Raw genomic sequence first — 20,602 nt, 5'->3', positions numbered from 1 at the left:
CATGGGGGGGAGGAGGTGATGAAGAAGGGAGGGTTGGAGGGTGATGGCTAAGAGATGAAGGGTAATGGAAATATTCTAAAATTTATTGTGGTAATGGTTGCTCAACTCGAATACAATAAAAACCACTGAACTGTACACTTTAAATGGGTGAATAGTATGGTATGTTGGAGAATTACATCCAAATAAAACTGTTAAAAAAGAATGAAGCAAACAAAAAAAAACCCTTAAACTTTTTTAATACTCAATTTTTAAAGTAAAATTAATAGAAATACTGTTCTATAACTTGCATTTTTTACAATGTACTGTGACTATTTCTCCACATTTATGTATTTTTTATAGCTATTGAGTATACTATTGTATGGTTGTAACAATTTAGTGGATTTGTTGAGTATCTTTCATTTTTATAAACAATGCTGTGGTGAACATTTTTCTTTTGGCCACTCCACGTGGCATGTAGAATCTTAAGTTCCCCAACCAGGGATGAAACCCATACCCCCTGCAGTAGAAGCATGGAGTCCTGATCACTGGACCACCAGGGATGAGCATCTTTGTAGTTAAGTCTATGTATAGATGTTTAAATATTTCCTTAAGATAAATTCCTAGATTTGGTCTTTTTAATATGAAGTGACACACTGCTTTTCAGATAATCTTAATAATTTACATTCATACTAGTAAAGTGTTTCTATGCATCTTTGTCAACACTAGGGATTGCAATTTTAAAAATTATTTTAGTGTGACAGGCAAAAAAACTATAGCACACTTTAATATGTATTATTTTAGATCATTCATATAATCCTTCAATAATACATACAGCCAAATGTAAAGCTAAGATAATGCATATATGTGGATTCAGTCAATTCTTTTAAAATATATGAAGTCCAGTTTCTTGATTTTACTTGGCAAAAAGATACTTATCATCCTATGTTAACACCTAATTAGATGTAGCAAAATATACATTTAGAACACTCTAAGGTTTATAAAGAAACCACTGAATGTAGTTATTAATGTTAAGTTTAATATCAAGTTTCATTTTATTTACTGGTATATAACTTCTCCTAAGCTTCTATTTCTATAGGGCTTTGGATCATAAGCTCAGTACTTTCTGTGATTTCACTTCACTCCCTTGAGCTTCCTTAAAGGAGATTGGAGGACAAGTGTACATGCTCAGAAAGCAGTTACTCTAAATATAGCAAATTATTTTTAAGGCTCAATCTTCCTATCCTCACCATCATATGGCCTTATAATTCAGTATGCAGCTCTATTAATTTTAAGACTATGTTCTTTATTCAGATATTTTCTAAGCTTATTAACTATCCATTTTACCTTTAAAGAAAAGCAGAGGTGCAAACTTTCATTTCAGATTACAGAAGAGTAACTGGTACTAAACTAGCTCTCCTGGATAAAAGATTCAGGGTAATTGTTTCTGGGCAGTGACCAATAGGCAGTGCAGGACGATGCTCCTTGAGAGAATGGAAACTGATATGAGATGAGCCTCAGGTTGCCTGAAGATAACTGCCTAAACCCAGTGCAGTATGCTAGGTCTGAGCAAAGTGTGGCTATACTTCTAAGCCAAGAAGACAAGAGTCTAGAGTTCAGGCAGGCTGTATCTGCAATCTGTGGAAAAGGGCATCTGTGCAAGGGGCAGGAGTTAGGAGTTAGTAGTATAGATGGGGGTTCCTTGTGAGTGGCCCAGGGCTATGCTGAAAAATGAGCAGGGAGAGGCTTACTAGAGAGTAGCTCTGGAACCGAACTTGTATACAGACAGTGTTGTAGTTGAAGGTCTGGCCATGCCAGAGTGGAGAGACTTCATTAACCCATTATGAACAATCTAAGCATTCAGCTGAGAGCTCAGAAAAACCATGTCTTGGGAGTAAGGCATAAAGGTCACTGCAGGCATACCTAAAACCAAGCACTAACAATAGGCCTGTGGGATAGAATATAGAGACCGAGTCTTGTCAACTTGGAGGGACTTAGCACTTTCAGCTTTCCAGAGATTCATCTTAACAAAGCATAAAAAGCAGCTATGCACAAGCTCAAGGTGATCAGCCAATAACTGAATTGCTGGCTGGAACAAAAATAAACATGCTTCAGAGGAGGATAATAAAAATACAGAATCTGTACAACAGAACATCAGTACTATCCATTATATAATCATGCAAAGAAACAAAAAAACGTGACCCACAGTGAAAAAGCAGTCAACAGAAACTAACACAGAGATGGCCAGGTGCTGAATTTAGAAACTATTACAAGATATGTTCAAAAATCTAAAGAAGAGATATTCAAAAAGTTAAAAGAAAAATACAGTCTTAATGAGTGGATGGGGAAATCAGCTGAATACAGAAACTATCAAAAGAAAAAACCAAATGAGAATGCGGGACTAAAAATAACTGAAATACAAAATTTACTGGTTGTTCTTAACAGCAGGTTGGTGACAACAGAAGAAAGTTAGTAAACTTAAAGATAGATCATTAGGAAAAAAAAAATTGAAGAAAAATGTACAGAGCCTGAAGCATCTGTGGGACACTGTCAGTTAGTATAATATACATAGTAAATTATGGAAAATAAAGGCAAAAAGAAAAAAACTTGAAAACAACCAGGAAAATATAATTCTGCTTCAGATGTAGAAAGCTGCAAAAGCATGTCATTCCAGTCTAACAATGATAAAAACCTGGATAATATACAAAATTGTTAAGTTTAATTGAAGCCAAAAGTAAGTTGAGGTTGTAAAAGAATCAGGTGAACTAAATTTCATAGTTTCAAACCCACTGAAGGATAGACAGGACACATTAACATATTTCATCTTTGGTAGAGAACAGGAGGGAGAGGCAACTGTCATAAAAGCAGGTAAGAAGGAAACAGTTAACGTGTTATTGAATTCTTAAAGGTCATGTATGAGCCAGCATGACTACTTAGAATCACTGGAAGCCCTAGACAGTAGGGCAGGGCACACAGGAATGAAACCTTGCAACTTCCTCCATCCCTTCTCTCACATGAAACCTTGAGCTGCTGTGGGACCAGGAGGAAACTCTCCAATCCTTAGGGTTTATGCAGAGATTCACTATCTTTGGGAAAAGAAGAGATGCCCAAGATGTCTCTGGCTGGGAGAAGGTTGGTAGTAAAAGCTGCACTAGAGGGAAGGGGCAGGAAACCTCCCCTGTTCCAACTGTGGGCCTTGTACCAAGTACAAGCAGCAGTTGTTTACCACTAGGAAAGGGGAAAGAAACATTCCCACCATAGCTTTCAGGCAAAGAAACACCACTGCAGAGGCAGGAGTAGAAGTGTAAGCCATTTTCCTCTGTGCGAGAGTCAGGAAACCTGCTTGGACCAGGACCCGGCAGTGATGCAAAGCGGAGGTCCATCGCCATGGTGGGACGAGCAGGAATGCTGAAGAAGCCTCATCCCCAGGGCTTAGGAGAACAGGAACTATCAAAGACTAACTCTGGGCCTGGGGAAGTGAATAAACCCGTCTTCACTCTGAGCCTGTGTACTCTGTGTACAGAGTAACAGCAGCAGCAGCCATCCACTCATTAAGCCTGACTTTTCCATACACTGGAAAAAGGAGAATGACTGTTGATTCCTCATCAGAAATAATGAAGGCCACAGGAAAAGGGAAGAAAATCTTTACAGCAGTGAAAGAAAAAGAATTCTCAACTCCAGAGTTAGTGAAAATATCATTCAAATATAAGGGTGAGATGAAGACATATTCAGAAAAATAAAGGTGAGAGAATTTGTCTCCAGCAGTCTTGCACTAGAAGAACTGAAAAGCAAACAATTCAGCAGTTTCTTAAAAGATTAAAGATGCTAATCATGTGACCTGGCAATTTCATTCCTAGAGAAATGAAAACGTATGCATATAGTTTTATTCACAATAGCCTCAAACCAGAAACAACTCAACTGTCCCTCAACAGGTGACTGGGTAAACTGTGGTATCCTCATAAAAATGTATATTATTCATTAATATAAATAGGAACAAACTCTGGTTTGTGCAACATGGTTGAATCTCAAAAAACATGCTGAGTTTCTTAAAAGAAGACAGACACAAAAGGGTAGTCTGTAAATAATTCTAGTAATACAAAGTTCTAAAACTGCAAAGCTAATCTATAGTAATAGAAATTCAATTTGTACTTATGTGGGTGGTTAAGGAATAGTTAGATTAATGACAGAGCTGTGTATGAGAATTTTCTCGGTGTTAGAAATGTTCTTTATCTTGATTGGGATAGCGATTACAGGGGGTATACATTTTTCAAAGTCACTGCACAATATACTTTAAATGTGTAGATTTTATTGTATATAAATTATACTCCAGTAATAGGACTTCCCTGATAGCTCAGTTGGTAAATAATCCGCCTGCAGTGCAGCCGAGACCCAGGTTCAATTCCTGGGTCAGGAAGATTCAATGGAGAAGGGATAGGCTACCCACTCCAGTATTCTTGGGCTTCTCTTGTGGCTCAGCTGGTCAAGAATCCACCTGCAATGCAGGAGACCTGGGTTTGATCCCTGGTTGGGAAGATCCCCTGGAGAAGGGAAAGGCTACCCATTCCAGTATTCTGGTCTAGAGAATTCCATGGTCTGTATAGACCATGGGGTCGCAAAGAGTTGGACACAACTGACTGACTTCCACTTTCACTACTGATTTTTAAAAAGAGATATTATCCTCTTCAGAGTTATAAAATATTACCTGTATAGATCTGTCTTGTTATCAAACCAATCTGATAAGACTCGCAAAGTAAAGAGTGGAAAACGCTGATGAAGAACATGAAAGCTCACATTTTCAAAGGTGTAGTTATTTAGAGCCACCTAGGGGGAAAAAAAAAAAAAGAAAGAAAAACTCCATTATAATAACACTCATACTTTCACGCGAATTGGTTTCTAAAAGATTCTAAATATTATTTCTAATTTTTCATATGATATGAAAGCTACTTGTAAAAATAATCTGTGTTAAAATTTAATCACAATTAATTTAAAACTGTGTAGACACAGCCTACTGGACAGAAATGTTTGTACTAAAGTAACATTTAATTGGAAAAATAATCAGACCTGTAAGATTCAACGTGGTCATACAATACTTACTTTAGAGGTCCCAGTTCTCGTCACTCCTGTTTATATCTCGCCAGCACAAACACTGACAAACAGGCGATCGTCAAGCAGGTTAGCTTTCTGTTCTTGCCACACTTACTTTCTGGTCCTGAATGACAGGCTGATTACATGCTCCCACAGACTCCAGAATGAGCTACCTAGTTAAAGGCAGGTGATCATCCTGCTCCCAAGAATTACATCAGTACTAAGCCCCAATACACAGACATTATAGAGTCACTTAACTTCATTCCCAAAGCAAAAGATGAAAAAGAAAAGGCAGAAATGTTTCTTTATCTTCAAAGTATGTAAATGAAAGCTGTGTTACTGGGAAAAGTATACTGGAAAAGGGTCCAAATTCATAAAAACATCTACCTCTAGCTAGATGACCTCTCATAAATACCTATAAGACATAGCAATCTAGACAAAGACAGTTATTTCACTGTAAATGAAAATTAGGGAATCAACAGTCACCATTCTTAAGGCAGCTTGAGGTTGTGAGGAATAGTTCAAATAGCACTTCACATTTGTATATTACAATTTTAAAATACTTTCTTTTCTACCTCTACAATTCAACAAGTACAAAACAGAGACTGAATATTAAGTTCATCTCAGTTCAGTGACCCAAACTGGTCTCACTTTATCTACAATTTCTATCAATCTCCAGAAAAACAGCACCAAAGTATGGCATATTTCATGGAGTGTGTGTATGTAACTTATACTTGGATACACAGACTTTTAAACTTTGGGATGAGTCTATTTATTATAAAGTCACCAGTATAAAACAGGTACTAACACATTATCTTGGAAGTAAACTACTACTATTTTTAGAAAAATTGGTATTGTCCTGGAGTGCTTCCCTTGAAAATAAATAACTCATTATCTAATCCCCATACTTGAATGACTCTTCTACATGTTAATGAATATTTTAATTTAGTTTAAAATTTTTTTCTATTTAGTTTCATAGAAAATGGAACCAAACATCTGACCTCAGGTAGTTACATGATTACCTAATATCGAGTACAGCACTTCAGACCAAACCAATACTTCTGCTAGAGTATACATCATCATTAAAACAAGCAAAAAGTCTCTCCAGGAAAGATCACCTTGCAGCTCTTTCATTATGGGAGAACTTGAAGTCTGCCATGTAAGTTGATCTATAAGGATTAACTGGGAGATTCTGTCATCTCAAACTACACTTAAGTAAAATTTTAGAAATTGGTGTGTAATACCTGAGGCAGATGGCAGACCTATATTCTGAGTTGATTTTATTTCAGATAGATTAAAATAGATAAAATAGTTTATCTCATAAATTAGATTAAGGCTAAAATATTATAACCTTGTAGCATCCACTCTACTTTGGGTCTTATTAGTGTCACAGAAGTGTAAAAATGCTCAGCTATAATCCCAGCTATAAGTAAAAGGAAAGAAACATGAACTCTAAAATTAAGATACTTGGAATGTTCCCAATCTTTAGAGTGGTTTACTCCACAAGTTGACATATGAATCTAAAAGTAAGAATTAGGAGTTTGTTATTTGTTTTAGAAGGCAATCTAAGTGAGTTAAACATTGGAATAATGTACTATGTACAACAGATCAAAGCCAGAACTAATATAAAGGAAGAAAGTATTGTAGTCCTTGGCCATTTATTTACTGATAAAGGAATCGGCTGATAAGAGGTATGGTTACACTTTTCCATTCATAGAGTCAAAATGCAATATACAATGGTTAGTCACTTCAGAAACAAATTCCTCAGAATGTGGAGAGGCATTCAGAGAATCACTGCAGAGGAGCCAGGAAATAAAGAGGAAAGGGACAAAGTGGAAGGAGACAATGAGGAAGTGCCTGGGCCCTATTATCCTATCACCTTACTCCCTCAGTTGTTCCTCATTCCCCAGAGTCTTCAATTAAAAGTTCTGACTGACATAAATTTTATACAGAAAGGCCAGGCTGGATGAAGCACAAGCTGGAATCAAGATTGCCAGGAGAAATATCAATAACCTCAGATATGCAGGTGACACCACCCTCATGCCAGAAAGCAAAGAAGAACAAAAGAGCCTCTTGATAAAAGTGAAAGAGGAAAGTAAAAAAGTTGGCTTAGAGCTCAACATTCAGAAAACAAAGATCATGGCATCTGGTCCCATCACTTCATGGGAAATAGATGGAGAAACAATGGAAAGAGTGACAGACTTTATTTTGGGGGCTCCAAAATCATTGCAGATGGTGACTGCAGTCATGAAATTAAAAGACGCTTGCTCCTTGGAAGAAAAGTTATGACCAACGTAGACAGCATATTAAAAAGCAGAGATATTACTTTACCAACAAAGGTCTGTCTAGTCAAGGCTATGGTTTTTCCAGTAGTCATGTATGGATATGAGAGTTGGACGGTGAAGAAAGCTGAGTGCTGCAGAACTGATGCTTTTGAACTGTGGTGTTGGGAGAAGACTCTTGAGAGTCCCTTGAACAGCAAGGAGATCCAAGCAGTCCATCCTAAAGGAAATCAGTCCTGAATATAAACTCCTATACTTTGGCCACCTGATGTGAAGAGTTGACTCATTTGAAAAGACCCTGATGTTGGGAAAGATTGAAGATGGGAGGAGAAGGGGACGACAGAGGATGAGACGGCTGGATGGCATCACTGACTCAATGGACATGAGTTTGAGTAGGTGAGTTGGTGATGGACAGGGAGGCCTGGTGTGCTGCAGTCCATTGGGTCACAAAGAGTCGGACACGACTGAGCGACTGAACTGAAGACAAATTTATAGTGAACCCATGAATTTTAATGTATGTATACATCCATGTAACCACCACGTAGATGAAGAAATTTCTAGGGCACTGGGAGGCTGCCTCGTGCCCTTTCCCACACAGTACTCACCAGAGTTATAGACTAGGCTTGTTCATTTTAAAACTTCATATTTCCATACTTTAAATGGAAACATTTAATATGTACTATAATTTATCTGATTTCTTTTGTCAAATTTACCTTTGAGATTCAATAGCTGTTCAATGTGACAATATTCCATCGTTCTTTAATGCTGGGTGGTATTCGTTTGTTACAACTGCTTACCCTACACCCTACTACACACCAGTTATTGGTGACAAGTCTATCTCCCAGAGTGTTCTTTGACACCAGGAACATCTCTGTACCTCCTTCCCACTCACTCCTCACTTTGCACCCAGACTCAACAGTGATCTGTCTTTCCTCAAAATGTATATATCATTTATGTCTCATTTGGCTCCTATACGCCTGTAGGGTCTATCAAAACCATATATATGGGAGATATGTGTATACATACACATCACTGCTTGCCCCCACACTCATTTCAAATATGCTCTCTGTCCTCAGAGAACTTATTATCTGACTACTCCTCCTTAGCATCTGATTCCTCTGTCTGTTTCTCAAAATGTTTTCATTCACAAAAAACGCTATGCTTGCGTCAACCCTGCTGGCTCTCTCCATTTACTTCTTGGTGAGCGCATCCACACTCTAACGTGACTTCCAAGGCTGTACTTCTCATCCACTCTACCCCACAATTGGGACTTTCCTACTTAAATGTCTGCTGAGTATATTTATGTGGATACATGACTGATACCTCATGCTCATTATTCTTAATCTTCAGTTTCCCATCTAAACGTGATCTTAAACCATCTATGTCGGAATCCTGATAATCATTCTCGACATATCTTCTTCTTCATCTTTTTGTACATCCAATTCTTGCATACTCTCTAAACGGTTTTGTGAATCCTGCTATCACTGTCAACTTTCATTTGAGGTATTACAATAATGTTCTTACTGGTTTCCTTACCTCTGGTCTTCTCCCCTTCTACACTACCCCCAGGAGAAAAGCCTCTGAGAGAAAATCACATCAGTGCCTCTGTATCACCTTAACCAACCCAACGATCATACTCTGAGACCTGTGATTTACCAGTAATTGTATCCTCTCCATAATTTCATGCAACCCATCCTCTTAACACTGTCTCCTTCTGGTTTACTCCCCTTGGTGCCTTGACCTCTTTGCTCCTAACCTAGCTCAATTTCACAGTCAGTTATCATAATCCTAACCTCACACTAACATTTGGTTCTCTGCCCCCTCTTGCTTCCTTTGTAATTAATTCAATTTTAGTAAAGCCGTAATTGTTTGCCTGCAAGTTGTGCTCAAATCTAAACCTCTGTTACTCTGCACTTGTATCTGTGAATCTGAACACAGTTGGCAGGTATCACTTTACTTTCCTGATGCAAATCTCAATTGGGTAGTCAATGCCTAGCTTCTGTATTTTATTAATTAACCACTCTCAAATTCTCCTAGATGACACTTCTCACTTCAAACCCAAAGAGGCCCTCCACACTGCTCACTCTCAGCTGAAAACAGTGCTTCTTATTTCACAGAGAAAACTGAAGCAGGGGCTTCCCTTGTGGCTCAGTAGTAAAGAATTTGCCTGCCAATGCAGGAGTCATGGATTTGATCCCTGACCTGAGGAGAACCCACATGCCGTGGAGCAACCAGTTCCATGCGCCACAACTACTGAGCCTGTGCTCCACAAGGAGGCGCCACCACGAGAAACCTGCATGCCACAATCAAGAGTAACCCCTGCTCGCTGCAACTAGGGAAAAGCTCAAGCAGCAACAAAGCCCAAGCACAGCCAGTAGTAAATAAAATTTTTAAAATTATTAGAAAAAAGAAAACTGAAGCAATGAGAGCTTACACAAATTCTCACCCTCACATCAACCCACCTAACTATATCTGCAACAATAGTCTGCCTCCCTGCCTGCTAAAATAGAGGAAACAGCTATACCCTTAATTTCATATGAAACTTAACTTGATCTAAATCTAAAACATATCTGTCCAGATGTGTGCACTAGGGATAGCGTTCTGTAATAGCTATTGAACTGAATCAGTTCACTATTTGTTGAAACTGATCTATTTCCAACCTACTTTGCAAATTCTTGAAAAGCCTGGATTAAGTTGATATCTAGAAGTTCTCTAAATAAAATCCTTTGGGGGAAGAGTCATTTATTCTTTCATTCACGCAGTCAACAAGTATATCATGAGTACTATTAAGAGGCACTTTGTTACTGAGGATTCAAGAGTCTAGAGGGAATAGCAGTAATTCTATGTTAAAGTTATGCAGGACAGTGAAAACTATTAATAGTATATTAAAAAAATAAATTTTAAATCCAAAGTAACGTTTTAAAAAAAGATATCCATTCAGCTATAAATTGTACCTGGGTGGTGCAACTGTTGTTGAGGTATCCTAGAAAGAACAAGGGGATTTCACTTTACAAACTCTTCTGTTTTTTAAAAATATAAAATATAAATTATTTTTAATAAATATATGAAAAACAAATATAAAGATTAAAGAAAACAATAATAGAGTTAGAAATAGCTGAGTGCCATAGGGAGATACAAAGAAATAAAGATAAAATGAGTTTCTGGAACTGTTTAAATCCAGAAAAAAATAGTCTAAGGGCCTCTAATATAAAGAAATTCTTAGGGCCAAAATCATAACCCTTAAAGTTCTGTACAACTTGAGATACAGGACAATACTTCCCACAAGTGTACTCAGAATTTCAGGGAAATTTCCAAATTGCCAAGAGTACTTTGGGTTAGGGAAAAAAGTGATAAATCTAATTTGGCTCATCTAGGAAAGTTTGGGGAGACTGGGATAAATTACCCTACTCATAACTTTCTCACAGTTGTTCCTCACAGATACAAAAAAAGAGCAGAGACGTTATATATTCAGCCTAGAATTAGAGAAAGTCCTTGACCTTGAATTTTCCCTAAGGACTAAAGAAAGTTCTGAACTTTGAAAAAATACTTACTCTTTAAACTGTGAGTTTTAAGCTAATAATTTATAATTGTTAGAGCTGCCTTTTGAATTTTCAGGAATGAAAAGACCCCTAAAACTAAGACTCAATAATTTAATTTTGTGTTTTTATACTTATGTGTTCATTCCAGGCAATATTAGAGACTGAAGTCTGAAATATATAATAGAATATACGAAACAAATACCTCATAATCTCTGTACCTTTCATATCCTGTGCCATGTCACTAGGAATTGCAGTTGACCCTTGAACAATACAGGGGTTAGGATCACTGACCCTCATGCAGTTGAAAAATCTGTGTATAACTTTACAGTTAGCTCTTCATGTCTGCATATCTGCACTGCAGATTCAACCAACCTGCAGACTGTATGATACTGTAGTATGTATTTATTGGGGAAAAAAATTCATCAGTAAGTGGATCTGTTCAGTTCAAAGCTGTTGTTTGAGGGTCAATTGTATTTTTGAAATCACTGGGGCATTATTGTGCTGACAATATTTTAAGAAGAAACAACAGGATAAAATTATCCTCAAGTAGATAAATATATGGTACATTTTCAAATTAGATAAAATGTGAGCATAACTTCAGGTCTATGGTGCAGAGAGAAAATAAAAATGGGAAGGCTTTCCTGGTGGCTCAGCGGTTAAAAAAAACCTGCCTGCTAATGCAGGAGACACGAGTTCCATTGCTAGTCCGGGAAGACCCCACGTGCTGCGGAGCAACTGAGCCTGTGTGCCGCAACTACTGGGCCTGTGCCCGAGAGCCTGGGAAGCGCAGCTACTCAGGGCTCTGTGCCCCAGAGCCCAAGCTCTGCACCGAGTGACCGTGAAGCCCTCCCACCTCAACTAGAGAGGGGCCCACACTCACAGCAACTAGAGAAAAGCTCGGGCAGCAAAGACGACCCAGCACAGCCTTAAATAAATGAATGAATGAATGAATAAGATTATTTTTAAAAACAAGAATACCTAAATTTGATATAAAGAGTGTATTTCCTTATCTGGAAGAATTACTGTGTGACAGGTCCCAAAAGAATTGCAGAGAACATGCCTGGAAATACAATTTTTTTTTCATTTATTTTTATTAGTTGGAGGCTAATTACTTTACAAATACAAATTTTTATATATACCTGGAGAGCCAGAAAAGATCACAACAGATAATAAATGTACAATAGAAATAGAACATAGTTTCAAAAGGAAGTAGTTGAAGAACAGAATCCTCTTTAAAATGTAAACATTTTATCTGATATTATAAGTCCAAAATCTGAGAATAGACCGATTTACTGTAGATATCTTTTTTCCTAAATTTTTGGTGAAAGAGTGACTGCATATTAGTAAGACAGTTTCACATTACCTAAGCTCCTTGTCTGCGTCTCCAAAGACTCAACTGGAACGTGCTATTAACTATTTCCAAGTACTGTCTTTCCAGTATTTCTTGTTGAGTTGCTAAGTTGTATCCGACTCTTTTGTGACCCCATGGACTAGCCAGGTAGGCTCCTCTGCCCATGGGATTTCCCAGGAAGGAATACTAAGGTGGGTTGCTATTTCCTTCTCCAGGGGATCTCCCTGACCCAGGGATCAAACCCACGTCTCCTGCATTTGGCAAGTGGATTCTTTACCACTGAGCCACGAGGGAAGTCCCTTTCTAATTCACCTAGGTTTTTTTTTTCATTTATTTTTATTAGTTGGAGGCTAATTACTTCACCTAGGTTTTAGACGAGATCGGGCGCGTTCAGGGTGGTATGGCCGTAGACTTCACCTAGGTTTTAAATATCCTAATTTCAAAAACTTCTTTCCCATGTCTACACTAAATTTTTCTTACTGTAATAAATTAAAAAGGCCAAGTTGAGTTTATCTGGCCTTGTGTAAAAATGATTTAAGAGTAAAAAGTGATGAAATTATATAACATTCCATATATACAGGATAACATTGTATGACAGCTATAGACCTATATAGCCAATGCTATTTGTGCTCAGACAGAAACAGGGAAAAAATCATCAATAATGAAGTTAAGTACTTTTATAGCTTTGCATTTTAGAAAGTAGTTTTTGTTTTTGAAACTCTTAAGTATAATAAAAGTAATTCACAAAGAAGCATACACTACATAGGAAGTTACACTAATGTTCTGTAATGATTAAATCATTATATTGATCTAATCTCTTACTTCCAAACCAAATTTCAGATAAAGTACCTTACCTCATTTCTCATGATTCTCCAAAGATTTAGTGTAATTCGGCCAACAATATTTATCTCACTCATTGTATCTGATCCATACTCATCTCTTTCGGCTGCAAATCTATTCTCAATTTTGTCATCTATAGAAATGAATACAGACTGCATCAGGACTCACAGAAATCAAATTTCCAAGCAAACCATAAGAAAATGAGAATAATAAAAATGAAGATGAAGATTAAGGATTAAATGTAATTCACAGTCTATTTTGTGTTAGACTTAAGAGAATATCATTTTGATAGGTTCTTCTGTCCTCTTTAAGTTATAAAAGAATTTTGTGAAATAAATGTATCTTAAAACTACATACTTTGAACAATAAAACATATATACACACACATGTATTTTTAAAATAAATCCTTTTCTCTTTAAATATGATAATTATTGGTGCTATTGTTATGAATACCTAATATCACATCACTCTTTGGTGTTTGGATGAAAAATATTTATTATGAAACTGGTCATTTCTTGCAAAAAAATGGTAGAATTTTTAACCTAAACAATTCTCCAAAAATTTGTTGACGTTAATTAATGACGTTTGTACTGAGGATGAAATTTTATTAATTATATACAGAGAACTAGTTGAAGAATACCTCTTATAGCATATAGACTTCTGAGTTTAGTTTCTAACTGATGATTATATCTAGAATAGAAATCAAAATGTGTTTCTAGTATATAACACTGGGTATAAATGAATGTTGTTGATTAGAGGCTCTGGAATAATAAGTATATTCATCAACTCAATGGACATGAGTTTGAGCAAACTCCAGGAGATAGTGAAGGACAAGGAAACCTGGTGTGCTGCAAGTCCATGGGGTCGCAAAGAGTCAGACACGACTTAGCAACTGAACAACAATGGTATTTGAATGTCTGTTGAGTCCAAGAACTTTACTAACATTACTTTATTTTAATACAGCTACTTTATTATGTTTGTACTATAGTGCAAGATAAAAATTATACTTTCTACTCAGAAATGTTTTATCTTGCCCCAGGTCATGTAGTAACAAAAACTAGCATTCTAAACCTGGGTTAGTTGATATAAAGACCATGTAGACACACCTACCGCTCTTCTTTATTTTAGAGACATAATGCTTAAAAGATTTTTTCAAGTGTTTAGCATGGTGATTTAGTATGTTTGCAGATTATATTCCATTATAGTTTATTACAAGATAATGGGTATAATTTCCTGTGCTATACTGCATGAAACTAACACAATATTATAATTCAATTTAAAAAAAGGTTTCAATTTGACACCTACACAATGTTTATTACATTCTCAGGCACTGTTCTCAGTATTTTACAATCACCCTATGAGATAAGTTCCATTACATTTCCATTTTACAGATGAACAAACTGAAGTTATCAACAGGTTAAGTAACCTATCCTGTTGGACATCCAAATCCTGTTGGCCAGGGCTTGAACCCAGGTAGTCTTTCTGCAGAATGAACTCTTTACCACTAGTGCTCTTCCCTATGCCTCCTTAAATCATGCCCTTTCTACTGTTTCAGCAATGTTCTAAAAGGACAGGAAGTTTCGTTCATTATTCTGAAGTCATATACCTTGTTACAAATTAATCAACTAGTAAGTGCACTGAACACTCATGCTACCTATCCTCAATGTTCAGAACCCTATCCCCAATGAAATGATGAAAAAACTGAAATATATCACTATTCCTTGCTCAAGGGACAAAGCAGCTACAAAAATTAATTCCATGAAAAGCTAAAAGCAGCTATCTTTTTATCCTAAGATTTTGCAAAGCTCAAAATATTTGCTGTCCTTGAATCCAGTTTCAACCCTTCTCTTTCTATTTACCAACACATTGGATATTTTGTTGACTTCATAACTCCTTTCAGGAGGTATCTTGATTGGTTTTACTAATTTTGTATCTGACCTTTAAGCCTCTCGAACTATATGCTACTTTGTCCTAGTCAGACTTGTGTGGGGGCGGGGGCGGGGGGGGGGCTTTAAAACAAAGTTATTAAAAATTTGGTAACTATAAAGAAAACATAATTTTAAAAATGATTTAAAAAAATTAATTTTGGCATAAATATTGTCTCCCTCTTGAATTAGAATAACACTTTTGAGGAACGGACTTCAAAATTCATTTAATTTTTTTAGCCTGACACCCCCCAAAAAAACAACAGTTAGTGTTTCTCTACCATCTCCTCCTTCCTCACCAAATAGCTAAAACATAGAAACAGACAAATAAAATAAAATTATGGTATGCCAAGTCAAAGAAATATTTTGTACTTCATAATGATTATAGAGACTATCTCATAAAGCAGAAAAATACTTATGTTAAAATGCTGGGTAAAAATGGGATATATGTGTGATTAAAGTTACATTAAAAAAATAAAGACCTGTATTTTTGTTGTTGTTTGTTTTTTAGGCACTAAATCGTGTCCCACTCTTTTGTGACTCCATGAACTGTAGCCCGCCAGGCTTCCCTGTCCATGGGATTTCCCAGGAAAAGAATACTGGAGCAAGCTGCCGTTTCCTTCTCCAGGGGATCTTCCTAACCCAGGAATTGAACCCATGTTGCCTGCACTAGCACGCAGATTCTTAATCATTGAGCCAGTAGAGAAGCCCTAACGACCTATGTTATGTATATGAAAAATGACTGAAAGGGAAATAAACAACAGATATACTAACGGTATCTACAGCAGTGATTACAGCATTTTTCTTTCACTTTTCTTGATTTTCAAATTTTTATAAAATGGAGTTATGATAATATCTAGAACTTACACAATTTAGTATTAAAAATTAGCCTAAAACAATCATCTTGTCTTTATTTATTCGTAATTTGTTCTGTAGCTGAACAAAAAAACATTCACAGTGTGTCCTACCTGGCACCCGAGAGATCATCTGACATAAGTCTACACTTAGCGCAGCAGCCCTCTGTAAGAGGTAACCCCAGGAATGCATCTGAATCTCATATCCCAGAAGAATGTCAGGATCATACCTGAAGAAGAAATGAAAAAATTAAACCTTTAACCAGAGGAACTGCTTCTTCATTAAACAAATTACAAAATTAAAAATCTATTTTTTATTATATTTCTCAGGTGGGAAAAGGTGATATAGTGTTTAACTATATAGGAAGGAATGGGGCATTTAGAGTTCTAAGTTTGAAGCTACTTTTGTAAAGCAAAAGTAGTTTCTACTTAGATTAGGGATTAGGTGTTGACTTGATATGACTTGGCAAAGAGGCTGCTAATAATTGGGGAGGGAGGCAAGCATTACCAGTGAAATGCATGAATGAGGGTAAAGTTGAGATATAATGTGGGTAGGGGTGGGGTGAAGTATGAAGGCATATGTGGATACTGTATTTTGAAAATGATCTCCCGGGTCATTCTGTTGTCACTTTCTACCCCTCTATGCTCTACTATCCTTAAACAGTTGTAATGCTGAGAAAGAAAATGGAAACTTCTTCCTTTTCCCTCCAATTTTAGTAAAGACTTGGTCCTCACATAAAGAAAGGCCTCAACAATGACAAGTTTGCCTCTAAACTTAAGAGGAAGGTGACTTAGTTTAATGGAAGAATGAAATATTAATAGGGGTGAGATTAATGTGGGGAAGCTAAACACCAAAAACTAGGCAAAAAATGTGCTCACTGTGGTCATATGGTTCCACTGGTAGAACTGACCTGACAATCTGCATCTAACTCAGAAGGAGCCATTGTGTACTTCTTCTGAGGACTTTCACAGTAACCACCATAAAAAAAGTTTGATTACAGAACACAGAAGAATAGCGTGAAGATTTACTTTCATAGGAAAACTGTGTGGGCAAGACAAGAACTGATTACAGTCTTAGTGGAGAACAAAAACTTTTGAGCAAAAAATACTGCAATGCTATCAAATGAGAAGTTCTAAATTACTTTGATCGTTGTACTATGCTGGGCTTAGTCATTTAGTCATGTCTGACTCTTTGCGACCCCATGGACTGTAGCCCACCAGGCTCCTCTGTTCATGGGGATTCTCCAGGCAAGAATACTGGAGTGGGTTGCCATGCCATCCTCCAGGGGATCTTCCCAACCCAGGGACTGGAGCCAGGTCTCCTGCATTGCAGGAGGATTCTTTATTGTCTGAGCCACCAGCGAAGCCCAAGAATACTGGAGTGGGTAGCATATCCCTTCTCCAGGGGAACTTTCCGACACAGGTATCAAACTAGGGTCTCCTGCATTGCAGGCAAATTCTTTACCAGCTAAGCTACCAGGGAAGACCCTGACTGTTGTATTAGTATTTATAAAAGCCAAAAAGCAGAGTGAAAGATCACAAAAATTTGTAAAGTTGGGTTTCACATAACTGTCTTTAAAGTCATTCAGAATTATGGAATGACCAACCTGCCCAGATTATATCACTTAACACTTGAAGTATCATCCAACATCTATAGTATAAGATTATCTCAGTCTACTAATGTAAGCAATATTTGGCTACTCTGCAATTGTGGCACAGATCAGATCTATGGTACTTCAATGCATCATGGACAGACCAGATCTATGTTTAGAACCATTTTCTAATATTCTGTCATTCTTCCATAGCTATTTTCTTTAAAAGGGTATTTAATTACCTTAGTTTGTACTTTGACCACAAAAATAAGAGTGTCACATAAATGTCTCCTTATTTTTAATACTGAAGGATTTAGTGGCTGACGTCAAAAGAACTAGGTTCGAACCTCTGCAGTATTATTCTTTTCATTTTTTCCTATTAAGGGTCCTATAAAATACATTCCCTAATGTAAATTTCAATATCTGGTGATCTGCTTTTGATCCATTGTTACACTACAGACTTACAAAGGAGACTTCAAACTTGTTAGGAGAAACAGATAACATATATGCTTTCCTCTATATAAAAAGGACAGAAATTTCTGAGAAAACCACTTAATAAAACTTATAAATTTAATACAACAGCCAAATGGATCTTTTCCCCAACCTATAAAAGTGTTTTCTTGGTAGAAAGTCCCATGCTGCTGGTAATTCTGGAACAAAAGAGTGGGATTACAACATAAGTGTGGAGAAGCTAAAGAAAGCAAAGCATTATGCAACAATGTGGCCAAGACTCAGACTCAGAGATCAGAGGTTAAGTGTAGACTGATTCTTTAAAAGGAAGTCCAGAAAGGTCCTAGAGCCTTAAAAAAAAAGAGTCTCCCAACACTATTCCTGCTCACTAGTCTTCTAAAATAATATCCAGATTCTTAACACATCTTTTTGTTGATAGCAACTTCATCAACTCCTCCATTAATGTCAGTCTCTTCTCAGAGTAAAGATGAACTAGCTGTGTGAGGAGCGCATCTCCCTGTAAAACTATATAATGTCTAAACTTGGGCAGAAGGGTTAAGTGTCTCGAAAGATCATCAAGGATAGGAGATGTGAAGGATTCCCATGCACACACAAAAGAACCTGCGGCTGATATCTTTAACACTTCTCACTTAGAACAGGCATTGCAATTTGGTCACAGTTAACTCTGAACTTCTCATACCACTAGAGATCAAATCAGTCAATCCTAAAGGACATCAACCCTGAACATTCACTGCGAGGGCTACTGCTGAAGCCCCAATACTTTAGCTACCTGATGTGAAGAGCCAACTCATTGGAAAAAACCCTGATGCTGGGAAAGACTGAAGGCAACAGGAGAAGGGGATGGCAGAGGATGAGATGGTTAGACAGCATCACAGACTCAATGGACATGAATATGAGCAAACTCTGGGAGACAATGGAGGACAGAGCAGACTGGCATGCTGCAGTCCATCGGGTTGCAAAGAGTCAGACATGACTTAGCAACTGAACGATGACAAGCATTCTGAATTTGAGAGAAGACTTTAGAAGGCTGCTGGAGTATCTATCATATACATGTCTAAGCATGGGTACAACATGAAGAGGGTGCCAAATTACTACAGAGCTCTTCCGTTATAATTGTTACACAGTTCTTCCAATATCTTCATCTGAGTTTCTTTCACTCATGTAACATCTTATTATTGTAAGAATTATCTTTCCAATCAGCAACTTGCTCTGTTGTGGTAAATAGTTAATAGATTGATTAAATACACTTATTTTTTGATAGCTATGAAAATTTTTTCTCAATTAACAAGTGTCTCTTGTAAACTACTACTGCTCAGAGATGACTGCTGAAAAAAATAAGTTACCATTAATGCTTCTCTTAATAGATTTATTAAAGATTTGGTTCTTTCAGAAAACCTGTGTCATTTCAACATTTTCAGATCTATCATGTGTATTTATTTTTTGACCCAGAGGTAGCTGATAAGATATCTGTTTCAAGTTCAAAGTTCCAAGGATTCCATATTTCTTCTGTGAAAACATTTGGTGACAGTAACAAAATCTTGGTGACTTGTTCTTTAATTTTTGTAAATTTTATTCACTCTACCAGGTTTCTGAAAGTTATAGAAAGAACAAGGTTGAGTAAATGCACTTAGTAGTGAAGAACAAAATTGTGGAGAAAATGGAAGCACCAGAATCATGAAAATGATTTTATTTGCTTAGGCAGAAAAAAGCTGCTTCACAACTTATATTGTAGATAACACTAAGACCTGTACAGATGACAGGTGAAAGGGCTCTAACTTAGGGAGTGGCCACAAGCATGGGGAGAGGAGAAGGAACGACCTTGAAAACTAATTCTGAGGCTAAATGGATAGGAGGGACTAATGCATTGACTAGGGAAAAGAGACCGGTAGGACTCAAAACTTAAGTTAGGGAGGCTGGGGAAATGTGTAAGTATTAGTTCAAGGAAACAGAGAAAGATAAAAAATGACTGTGACAAGAACATAATGGATCTGGTTTTACTTTTTTAATAGTAATTTACATGACTTTACGTGTTGGCCACCTGAGGAAGTAAATATTAAGAATGAAAAAATAAAGACAATAAATCTCTTTGAGACTATCCATCTGTATTTAATTCAGTTTTATATTCAGCACCTAGCACTGTATTTTACAGAGTTAATATTTAAGTACTGACCAGGCTAAGAGTTTTATGTGCTTTATTGCACTTAATTCTAATACCTATTACCCATTTTACAGATGCGGAAATTAAAAGTTTAGAGAGATAAGTAACTGGCTCAAGACAAAGACAAAAAGACAGAGATGGCTGAGTCCCAAGCCTACGCTCTTAGCAAAGCCTGTGTTAAGTAGGTACTCAACAAATGAGGTTTAAGAAGGAAATAACCCTTTAGGGAGTTGTTTGGAGTAATACATAAACAACATTACAGAACTGAAATGCTAATATCTGACTCTTCTTCTTCTCTTTCCAGTAGCCATGTGATGTAGAGTAAGAACCAGAAGTTAATTTTATTTTCTTCACTGCACTTTTCTTAACAACTAGTATAATTCATGTTATGGACATTTAAGAAAGTTACTACACTTGCAAATGACTGACAAGATTCTCAATGTTGGCAGGTGAATCCTATTGCTAGGAATATACCTAACAAGGAGAACACAAGCCTACAAAGCCCAGGGACATTATTGGATATGCACTG

General features: G+C 36.9%; 1 protein-coding gene across 3 annotated transcripts in view; it reads right to left on the bottom strand.

Annotated features, from left to right (window-relative positions):
* The window catches only part of REV3L (REV3 like, DNA directed polymerase zeta catalytic subunit), a 175,499-nt gene that overhangs the window by 34,218 nt on the left and 120,679 nt on the right, over nt 1-20,602 (bottom strand). For all 3 annotated transcript variants that reach the window (XM_065911638.1, XM_065911639.1, XM_065911640.1), the window contains 3 exons: nt 15,967-16,082; nt 13,088-13,206; nt 4,679-4,797 (listed from right to left, as the gene is read on the bottom strand). In XM_065911638.1, the coding sequence (XP_065767710.1) occupies nt 4,679-4,797; nt 13,088-13,206; nt 15,967-16,082 (354 nt within the window). The remainder of the gene's footprint in view (nt 1-4,678; nt 4,798-13,087; nt 13,207-15,966; nt 16,083-20,602) is intronic.

Source organism: Muntiacus reevesi, chromosome 19 (genome assembly GCF_963930625.1).
Source record: "Muntiacus reevesi chromosome 19, mMunRee1.1, whole genome shotgun sequence".
Classification (NCBI taxonomy): Eukaryota; Metazoa; Chordata; class Mammalia; order Artiodactyla; family Cervidae; genus Muntiacus; species Muntiacus reevesi.
Note: the sequence above shows the minus strand (reverse complement) of the source record. Positions and strands in the feature narration are given on the sequence as shown.